This window comes from Suricata suricatta, chromosome 9 (assembly GCF_006229205.1).
Source record: "Suricata suricatta isolate VVHF042 chromosome 9, meerkat_22Aug2017_6uvM2_HiC, whole genome shotgun sequence".
NCBI lineage: Eukaryota > Metazoa > Chordata > Mammalia > Carnivora > Herpestidae > Suricata > Suricata suricatta.
In genome coordinates, this window is record NC_043708.1 from 101,932,095 (window position 1) to 101,943,416 (window position 11,322).

Genomic DNA, 11,322 nt, shown 5'->3' on the forward strand with positions numbered 1-11,322 from the left:
TTCCTTGGATTCCTATATATCAGAAAATCTGAACATAAGTTGCCTTTGACTTCTACATATTTATCTCAGACTGTATCCCAGCTGGTTGCCAAGTGGCCCTGGAAATATTTTTCTTCCTCTCCACTATTTAGGATGGATTGATTGATTTCACTATTATTTTTTTAAAGATTTTATTTATTTTTTAAAGTTTATTTTTAATTTTTTTAATGTTTATTTTTGATAGACAAGAGAGGGGAAGGGCAGAGAGAGAGAGGCGGGGAGGCACAGAATCTGAAGCAGGCTCCAGACTCTGAGCTGTCAGCACAGAGCCCGACGGCTGAAGTCGGACGCTCAACCTACTGAGCCACATGGGTACCCTATAAAGTTTATTTTGAGAGAGAGAGAATGAGTATAAGTAAGGGACAGAGAGAGGGGGAAAGAGAGACTCCCAAGCAGGCTCAGCACTGTCAGCACAGAGCCCAATTTGGAGCTCAGTTTCACAAACTGAGATCATGACCTCAGCTGAAATCAAGAGTTGGACGTTTAACCTCCTGACCCAGTCAGGTGCCCCAAAATTTTATTTTTAAGTAATCTCTACACCCAAAGTGGGGCTTGAACTCAGAACCCCAAGATCAAGAGTCACATGCTCCACCTACTAAGTCAGCCAGGTGCAGAAATGTAAATTTCTCTCTTCTCCCTCTTTTTTGGTTGTGGCATTCTATCCCTCCCTGTACCATTCTCACCTTATTCTAGGCACTGATAGGAGCACTGGTAGTAGGAGGAAAACATTTTAGGTCTTCTCTCCCATACCCAGTGCTACTTGATCTTTAGTCCCCATAACCTTTTCTTAGCTTCCTCCTCTATCTTGGTTTTTATCTGCTGCTTAAGCTCCTGTGAGAAAATGTTCTGTGTAAACAGAGTTTAGATATTTCTGTGAAATGTTTTACTCCAGTACTTTGTCTACTCAAGAGACCTACCTTTATTACATATATGGCCTCTGTTTTTCTCAGTAAGGGGTGGGGGGAGTGAGGCTCTTAAGGGAAAGCCTTAGTAACCTGTCTTCTCCCCATTGTTTCTATTAGTTAAAAGCTTTAAAAAGCCAAATGGGCTGTATCCTTGTTTCAGGGAAAAATTGTGAGACTGCAGCTCATTTGTTAGGCCAAAGTGAAACATTGGTTAGAAATAATAGCGAAATTTAAAGAGAAAAAGGGACACCAATCCCTGTGTGCCTTAAAAAAAAAAAATTCTTTAGATTCCACACCCAACATGGGGCTTGAACTTGTGACCATGACATTAAGAGTTGCATGCACTACTGACTGAGCCAGCCAGGTGCCCTGGAAAAAAAAAATTCTATTGAGAAGGAACCATCATACCTGAGAATTTAGTTTGGTGTGAAATTTCTACTCCCTATAACTCCTTCATTCCTTCATCCTTCATTCCTCTTTACCATCTCTAAAAATCTTAGACTCTGCCAGAACTTTCTTGTAGTCAAAAGGAGTCACTTTCAGTAGCTTACAGCTAGAAAATGTCTTTACTGTCATTGCCACAGGGGAAAAGACATAGTTGGCTGTTAATCTGAAATGCTTCACATTTTCTTCTAGCTGTATTGTTACACTAAATGGTTAAGATCCACAATATTAATAATACTCTCCAATTACAGTGCTATGGGTTAAATATTTTTGTTCTTGTTTTTATTTTGTAGGATGGCTTAGGAATCTTTCGTAGATTAGTTCTATGAGATATATTCTAAATTCCAAACTTTGACTTGCAAATAAACTTTATAATACAACCTATTTACCTGTTGTACCGTGTGTGTGTGTGTGTGTGTGTGCATGTGTGTATGCCTTAAATTTAAAGGTATGTATACATTTTTTAGTTTTTTGACTATAGTTGACCAACAGTGTTACATTAGTTACAAGTTTATAACATAGTGATTCAGCATCTCTGTACATTATGCTATGCTCATCACAAGTGTGGCTACCATCTGTCACCATATAATACTAATATGATATCACTATGTTTTCTTGCTGAACCTTTTATTCCCATGACTTACTCATTCCATAACTGGAAGTAAAGGCATATATTTTGATTTATGCTTTTGGACACATAAACTTGAGCTTGTTTGACCTGGGGATAATTATGTTTCTTGAAATAGTTCAGAAAACTCAAGTGTGCAGTATGATATCACTTGGCTGTGTGTCTGCTCAAATTAGGAAATGCACAGAAGTATAGTAGAATATCTAGGTTAAATGCTCAAAGAGATAAAGAAAATCTTTTTACATTAAATGAACTACATGCTCTATAAACTCATGCAAGTACTGCCTTTTATGTTATGCAAAGCATGTGGAAATCCATAGGAGAGTTAATATCAATTGATGACAATACTTTTTCCCCTTTTAACTTCTTGTCCATCTGCTGCACATGCATTTGATTTTCTTTAGGCACCATGATTAAGGATGTGGTTAACACTGAAATGCTGTAGGTATTCAATGTAAAATTATTGGGCAAATACAAAAACTAAGCATCACCACTCTGCTTTTAAAAGAGTGCACTGTATGTAACTGTAGTTAATTGTCCAGATCCCAAGTCTTGAAAGATGAGGCTGAACTAGAACTAGTTCAGAATTCCTGCCATCTGAGGGGAATTGTGGTGACTGCTCCTTCATGCAGGAAGCCACAGTCCCTTGCCTTCATTGTCTACAACTGGCCCAAGTTTACCACTGTTGGCAGTCACTGTGATAGATGTTAGGGATGTGAAGAAGCCCTTACTTACAAGAAGCTTACAGATTGCTGCCACATGTATAGTTTTCTTAGGCAGTCTAGGGGATGAAAGAATTTCTGAATCCCTGGGAATGCTTCAGAAGACCTACTTCCTTTATATCTCCTTCCACCTATTAGTTTTCCATTTTATGACATCATCCCTGGTGCCAGGGCTTAGTTCCCTTACCCATTGAATGCTTTGCTTCATAGGGTTGATCTTACCTGAGCCGGTCTCACTTGAGGGCTTTCACAATCAGATTTGAGTTTTCCGAAGATTATGCTTGGAATGTTCTTACACAGTAAAGCTTTGAGGGTGTCAAAAAGGTAATGGCTCTTTTTTTTAGAAGAGGAATCTGAAATACATATAGTTAGACTTGCCTGGAGTTAAAGGTAAACTGAGACCATAGGTAAGAAACACACTCCCAAGCCTCAGCATAAATATGACTACCCTTACTTTTTCAGAGAATTTTGAGTTTATGAAGCATTTTAACATACAGTATTTCTTTTTTTTAATTTTTTTAAAAAATGTTTTATTTATTTTTGATACAGAGAGAGACAGAGCATGAGAGAGGGAGGGGCAGAGAGAGAAGGAGACAGAACCAGAAGCAGGCTCCAGGCTCTGAGCTAGCTGTCAGCACAGAGCCTGCTGTCAGCACAGAGCCTGACGCGGGGCTCGAACCCATGAACGTGAGATCTGTCCTGAGCCGAAGCCGGAGGCTTAACCGACTGAGCCACCCAGGCACCCCTAACATACAGTATTTCAATTAATTATTGGATTAAATGACTTAATGTATATAGAACAACTTAGCATAGTGCTTGGTATTTACAAAGCAAATAATGTTAGCTATAATTCTCTCAATAACTATGTAAGTTAGGTATTTTTTACTCCTTTCACTTTTCAGTTGAATAAACAGGTTTATAGAAGTTGTATTTTGCTCACATCTTTCTATCTCTCGTTTTCCTGCTCTTTGCACTTTATCAGACTGCCTCAGAAACAAATTATTCTAATCACATTTCATTTTTAGGGCACAGTTATCATATAGCTGGAAGAAGGTTCCTGTACAATGTGGTCCAGTTTCCTCTTACTATCGAAAAAGCTAAGGACAAGAGTGACTAGGTGACTTCCTCACATAAAGCTAGGGAGTCTTGGGACTACAGCTTGAAGTTCAGTCTTCTAACTACTCAATAGAGAGAACTAGAAGTCTGCAGTCCTAAGTGGGATTCTGAATTCTGTCCTAGCTTGTCCTAAAAAGTTGAGTGAGATGCAATACTTCTATATACCTCTGGGTACCACCACCTTTTCAATGGATACTCTTATGTTTAGATATCTGCTAATTTTGGTTACTTAAATTATCAGATATCTGCTAATTTTGGTTATTTAGTCCCTATAATGCAAAGGTTCTGGAATTTGTAATGTCTGCCTTGCCTTCTTTGTTTAATTCATTTGATGAGCACATTTACTGAGCACCTACCATTGGATGCTCACTATGGTAGTGTTAGGGATACAAAGGCAAACTTGCCTTGTAATAGTGCTTTTTGCCAGATTGCTGGCACATTTTCGGATTTCCAGCTGGGCAGCCTGGGGGATGAAAGACTCTTAAATCCCTGGGAATACTCTGTGCTCTAAAGCCTAAATTAAAATCAACAGCATTGTGACAATGCTTGTGGATAGCATTCAGGATATTGCTTAGTGATGGTTTCTGAGGAAGCCCAGAAAAGGATGTAATGCTGTTCCAGAGACAGGTATACCCCTAGAGAGATGACGAGAAAAAGAAAACAAAGCAAGGGGAACTTACTAGATGGCGATTATTTTTAATTTTTTTTTAAATCTTATTTGAGGGAGAGAGCATGAGTGGGGGAGATGGGTGGAAGGAGGGGGGATAGAGAGAGAGAGAGAAAGAGAGAGAATCTTAAGCAGATTCCACACTCAGTGCAGATGGAGCTCAATAAGGGGCTCGATCCCACAACCCTGGGATCATGACCTGAGCTGAAAGTCACCAGGGCACCCTGAGGTTATTTTTCTCCCAAATTTTTGCAGTAATCAAGACCTGTATTCTTAGTTGGACAAGTGAGAGTTATAAAGTCTAGAGAGTCTAAATGACTTGGCCCAGGTTTTACAGCTTGTTAATAACACAGAAGGGATGCACTAGCACCTGAGTCTCCTGACCTCTAGTCCACCACTCTTTCTTATACACCTGATTGCTGTAATAAATGAAAATCACAAAATGGGGTGGGGCAGTTACAGGTGTGGGCTGTAATACACCTGGCATGTCTTAAAGGGAAGCTCCTTGTTTATTTGTTAATTTTTTTTTTTTAATGCTGAGGCTGAACTGACCTGTTTCTGTTTCAGTTCTGTGCCAGCATCACTATTGACTTAAGTGAGACTCTTTGTGGGAGAAATCAATGTGTAAGACAGACAGAAACTTTGTTAAGATTGTCTTCATGCATGATATGGATGGCTTCTAAGGCGGCTACCACTGAACCAAACTGTCCTGTTAAATCTGAGGAGTCAGAGGTCAGGGACCACATCAGTAAAGTACCTCTCATTAGGGTCACCTGGGACTGGAAGGTTGCTTGTTTTCTAACTTTAACACTTAGAAGAGTCATACAGCCTATGACCTTTGCCCTTCTTAGCTGGTGATAGGGGCCCTTTGTCAGTAAAGCATTCATGTGGATTCTACTCCACTGTTTCAGGTCACTCCCCCTATTAAGTCTGAGGCAGCAAAGGGGTGAACTGAACTGCTTTTCTCACTGTGAGGGAGGTTCATGCATTATGCTCAGCCAGTTAACAGGTCAGAGGAATGAGTTTCCCACTGTGTGAAATGCCTTCCTTTATTATATGTATGTATTCTTTTAAAACTTGCCTTAGCATGAGACCTCCTGAAAAACGTGGTGTTTCTTTTTTACAAGCTACAAAATTAGAAATATTAACGATTTAGGCTCTTTAGACGAATACTTCTTGTGTGTGTGTGTGTGTGTGTGTGTGTGTGTGTGTCCACATTCGTGTGTCCTTAAACAGTGTTCCCACTATTTCCTCATTCTTACCGAATGAAACTCTGAAGTTTGAAAGTATCTTAAGTCCTGAAGCAAGGTAATTAAATGTGACAGGAAAACAGGAACCAGAAGACCTGGGAGGCCATGAAAGATTTGCATTGCAAATATAAAAAATAAATAATGAGGCTTCTTTTTCTCCCTTACAGGGAAACTGGATTCCAAGATCCATCAAGGAGCAAAGAAGGGGTTAATGAAGCAGAATAAAGCTGTCTGACCCAGGAGAAAAGGAGCTATACAGCATAGTGGAGTTTTGTGTACTAAAATTGCTATCCACTGGTCCTTTGGAATTGAAGCATTAGAAATCTAAAGGCTTGGCATCAGGCTTGAATCTTTCAGAATTTAAACTCTTACCTAAATCTGTATATTTTTCTTAAAGAGTGGGATTCGTACTTTATGTAGTAGGTCAAAATCTTTGAATACATTATTTATAAAATGCTATTTTAAAAATCCTAGGTCTTTGACATTTTTCTCAAAATGGTATCAGAAAAGAACAAGTTGGAAATTCCTTTCTGACGCTTGGATTTGAGGTTGGGAAAATTCTTAGCATAGGTTAACAATTTTTTTGAGAGAGTACTTGAATTTTAAAATTTCTTTTCAAAGTAATAGCCTGGTTGGAGTATTAAGATGTTTGAGGAATGCTATGTTTAATGCAAACCTCTGATAGGACAGAAAGGCTTTTAACAAGTTTTTTGCTCTAGTCCAACATGTCTTGGAGTGAGCAGTCTTCAAAAGCTGAATAATAACCTTCATTGGTGGATTTTTTTATTTTAAGGGATAACCTGAAAAGGTGCTGCCACTTTATTCTTTGGTTTGAGGTGTTAGGGCATAAGAAGATCAGACTGGGAGAAGATAGAGCTACCTGCTCAAGCAGCATGCAACTGCCCTGTTTATTTTTTGGGTGTTGCAAAAGCATCACTTGGATGGAGCAATTAAAAACAAATTAAAAATAAAGTCCCTTCAATAAATGTATTCATATACCCCCAAATGCCGAAACCCAACCTTTTAAGCCATTCACACCTCAGGAAGCTATGAGCTTTGGAAAAAAAGGTTGATTTGAAATGAGATTTTTTTATTCGTCAGTCTGGCCCTACTTAGTGAAGCGCTTTTTTTCTGAGTCTGCTCAGTAAAGCTGTCAGAATCTCAGTTGCTGGCATCCTTAGGAAATTCATGGTCTTAAATGTGTATGTTCTGCTTTTTATAAAGCACCGCCACCACACTAGGGAAGTTGGATTCCCTCCAGCAGTTGTGTGCATGACTTAAAAAAGAGAGCGCGCAGGAGGGAGAAAAAAGTGCCCTGTGTTATGAAAAAGATTAATTTCCCCTTTCTTTAATCCTTCATATTCAGCATGTATTTGCATTGAAATGCCTCCACTCATATGCATTGATGTTCACTCAACTGTGAACCCTGGTTGTTGCATAGCTCTAGGCACTGGTTTTGTGGGGGCCTGATCGCTCTGGATTCCCAGGGAAAACCTACCCAATTCTTGTTCGGGTAATGCAAGCATGCAGTATTCTCTTTCTTTTCCTGTTCAACTTCTGTAGAGAAAGTGGAAAGGACAGCTAATGGTACTTGTTTAGAGGGAAAAAAAAAGTCTCCTTCTGGTCTCCTGAAGACCCTTGTATTATTAATGAAGCCATACTGTGTTAATAGTTTACCAAACAGTAATACCTTGAATTCTGCACTGGAATTGACTGGTTTTCTAAATACCAAAATAAAACTGAAAGGCAGGAGGTGAAGGACCTAGGGAACAAAAACCACAAAAAGTTACCTGCCTTTTTATGTGAATGACAGCTTGAGCACAGAAGGGTCTGGATTGATTTTTTTCCCACCTGAATAGATTGTGTGTACATGCCTAAAGAAAAACATCAGGAGCTGCAAGAGTTCAGGTTATACAACCATTTTGTGTGCTGTGATAAGAAAGTTTACAAGAACATTACAGGTTTACAAGAACCCACCTCAGCATCCAAAATATGCAGCTGGAGCCACATGAGTAAATGGCAGAGTAACTTGGAAACTTCTTTTCATGGTTAGACTGTGAAAGCCAGTCTTTAGTTCACATGGTGTTTGGTGGTGTAAAGTCTCTCTTTTATTTGTGGGACACCAGGGAGGAAGTGTGGGAGAGACTTGGGGGTAAGATGGCCGTCAGTTGCTCAGTGATGAATAGCATAATTTAAAGCCTAGTGGAAATTCTTAGCATCCTGAGTACAAACTCGCTCAGGAATTGCCTTTCAGTGCTTTACAACACTTTGCACTGACCCTGTTAACTCTGGGACAGCTTGGCCTGAGGGAAGTTTCACATTTCTGAGCTGGTTTTCTTTTGCAGCCTAAATATCTGTGCCCCCTTTTGGATGGTTGGGTTCAGTGGCTCTCAATTTGTATAGTACCTGAAGGACTTAGTGTTTTTTGTTTTTGCTTTTCTAGACAGGGTCCTGTCTCAATTATGTAAGCTCAAAGTTGAATATACATGAAATAAGATACTTTCTCAGGATTTAGGAGGCTTTGACTTTGCAGTTAGATGTTTGGAATGGAGTAAGGGGTTTTTTGCTTGGTATAGCTAATCTAGAGAGAGAACTAGGTGTCCCTTTTTTTCTTTTTAAGCTCGAAGTGTTTAATGCAAACCTCTGATGGGACAGAAGTGAAAAATTTAGACTTTAAAGATTACTTTTACAAAAATTACAAAGTTAGGGTTTTTATGACTTATAACCCTTAATCTCTTTCCATTTTAACTGCTGTCTATACTAAAGCCTATTTAAATGGATTTCATTTAGTTTGGTAAAATTTTTTTAATGCTTTTGCTAGCACTCCTAGCCAAGACTGAGACAGTGTTGGGGTTGTTCTCTTGCCCAGCTAGAAAAGGCCAGTAAAAAAAGCAAGAATCTATTAAACTAGAGAAATCAACTAACTTCAGTTTATTAGGCCTAGGAGGAGGAAAGAAAGGCCTGTGATGAAGGTTTTTTTTTTTTCCTTGAGATTCAAATAGCAAGTACACATCTGCTGTTCTCAGCTTCTGTGAATGTGTTTGGAGGGAGGTGATCCATATCACAGACACCAGCAGCAACAAGGGATCCAGCATGTGGAAGACTTTTCTACTTCTCTCATGCAGAGAAGAAAGAACATAGCCACAGTTCCATCTGACACAAAGAAACTGTGTAAATGTCTGTCCATTTATATGTGTGCACATAATGTGGATTAATTCATGGGATGAAACTTGGTTGACTGATCAGATTTCAGATTTCAGTTGTGACAATCAAGAGCCCAGAAAAAAACCCTAGTAAATGTTGCTTCCTAGTTTGGAGTCAGATAAATCGGGGCGGGGGGTAGTGTGTAGATGGGAGGGACTGAGAATCCATATAGAATTGTGACATAGGAAGGGAGTAAGATGTTGGCATAAGGGGCAAAAAAAAATGTGAGTACAGAAGATTTGACAAGAGTCTAGAGCTATACCGTCTAATATGGTAGCCACTAGCCACATGTGGTTATTTAAATTAAATGAAATTAAGAATTCAGTTCTTCAGTCATATTAACCATATTTCGAGAGCCCAAACAGCCACGTGTGGCTAGTGGCTTTTAAACTGGAAGGCATAAATACAGAACATTTTCATCATTGCAGAAAGTTCTATTGGACAGTTTGTTTGGAGCACAGATCAGCACACATTTTCTGTAAAGGGCTAGATAGCACATATTTTAGGCTTTCCAGGTCATACAGTTTCTGTTACATCTATTCAGTTCTGCTGTGACAGTGCAAATGAATCCACAGATGATACATAAATGATGAGTGTGGCTATGAGTCCATAAAACTTTATTTGTGGACACTGAAATTTGAATTTCATATTAATTCTCACATCACAAAATACTCTTTTGATTATTTTTCACCCATTTAAGAATGTAAAAAAAAACAAAACAAAAACAAAACCACTCTTAGCTCATGGGACATACCAAAACAGGCAATGAGTGCATGAGCCATAATTTGCCTATCGCTGGTCTAGAGGAATAGGAAGTCAAAACTTAAGACTCTTTGAGTGTTAGAGAGTATCAGTCACATGAGACTTTTTGGTGATTCTTCCAGGCTTGAGAACTTTGTTTGGCTAAAAATTGAGGCTCACTGTAGGAGTGTTTATTTTCCTTTGTTCCCTATTTCTGCAGTCCAGTCCTCTCCAAAGATAGTCACGCTCTTCAACACATGATGACTCTTAATTAAGTCACATCTAAGTCTAAAATACCAACCCCTATTCTTTCTTACCTGCTAAGTAGTTGAATCCTCACTTGTAACATTGCCCAGTAAAGACTGGAAGTGTCACCTGGGATCAATTCTGTCCTCTACTGTAGTAAAACAAGTTGAATTTTGGGGGACCAAAGTGAAATTATTCTTCCTCGGCTTTGTGTGCTGTCTGTGTGTGTGTAGATGAAGAGTAAAGGGGTTTTATGACCTGGCTCAATCCCCAAGTCACACACTATTTTGAGTGGCACTGTTGAAGGATGCCTCAGGATAAGGGAAGAAAGGAAAGACAAAACTGCAGGGCTAAGATGGTCAAGGACACAGGGAGGACGTAAGGGGGGGCTAACAATGGTGAGCCTTGAGAATTAAGAAATTTCAGTTTGCTGTGGAAGGAGGTGGAAATTTTAGGGTGGAGGTCATGGAGAGTTTGTTTCACAAGCAAGAGGCGAGTGGGAGGGTTCACGTAAACATTGAATGTCTACTATGTAGTAGTGCGCTGGGCAGTAACAGATGAATGACAGATAAGGAAAGATAAAAGTCACAGTCGTTAGAAAAAGAATGGTGGGTTGGAGAAAGACAGAAAAGGGCTTTTAGATAATAAGCAACGAGATTTGGTGATATACGATGGTGAGATGAAAAAGGATATAGAAAGATAAGAAATTGGCACTTTGGAGAGGAAAACAAATGCTAATCCTAAAAAAACTGGAGAACAAAGGATAAAAAATTAGGGGGTTGATACTTTGGTGAACCAAGGGATAAAATGGATGAAACCATTCTGAGCTGTCCTTGCTCTTCTGTTCTTTGTGGATGTTAACGTTCAGACGCCTTATGGCCTTTTCCTCACCTCACGGTTGAAAGATACCTACGGAACTGGTGTCTTCTGTATTTAAAATACGATACTTCCCCCTCCCCCCCCCTCAGCCCCAGAGACCTCTCTGCGAGAAGTCTGATCCAGCGAGAGTTCTTTCCACGAGGAGAGAGCGTTAGGTTCGAGCTCTCCAATCCAGGTTTCTTCGAGTTTATCTCTGTTTTAACCGGCTCGCCGGGTTTTCCAGCATTCCCAGAGCTACGACTCTATAATCCGGGCTCCGTGTGACCGTGCATTCCGAGACCCAGGATTTGGCTCTTTCATCCAGGTTCCGGGTTTCCCCGGCGCTCTCCCGCTCCAGACTCCACAGCAGCCCAGAATCCGGATCCGAGGGCCCGGTAGTCCAGTGTCCAGGTCTTCGGGGCGGCCCTGGTTGTCCCGGATCGCGGCGGCGGCGGCGGCGGTGGCGGCTGAGGGACCCGCGGCCCCGGACACAGCGGCACCG

The 11,322-nt window shown here is 40.1% G+C and overlaps 2 protein-coding genes across 4 annotated transcripts in view; both read left to right on the top strand.

The window, feature by feature from the left end:
- Window positions 1-6,242, top strand: part of TRIP4 (thyroid hormone receptor interactor 4) — a 68,212-nt gene extending 61,970 nt beyond the window's left edge. For all 3 annotated transcript variants that reach the window (XM_029952020.1, XM_029952022.1, XM_029952023.1), the window contains one exon: window positions 5,939-6,242. In XM_029952020.1, the coding sequence (XP_029807880.1) occupies window positions 5,939-6,006 (68 nt within the window). In that variant the 3' untranslated portion in view covers window positions 6,007-6,242. The remainder of the gene's footprint in view (window positions 1-5,938) is intronic.
- A 4,749-nt stretch (window positions 6,243-10,991) lies between these two features.
- The window catches only part of ZNF609 (zinc finger protein 609), a 212,111-nt gene continuing 211,780 nt past the window's right edge, over window positions 10,992-11,322 (top strand). The window contains exon 1 of the mRNA XM_029950722.1: window positions 10,992-11,016. The gene's annotated coding sequence lies outside the window, so the exon portion shown is untranslated. The remainder of the gene's footprint in view (window positions 11,017-11,322) is intronic.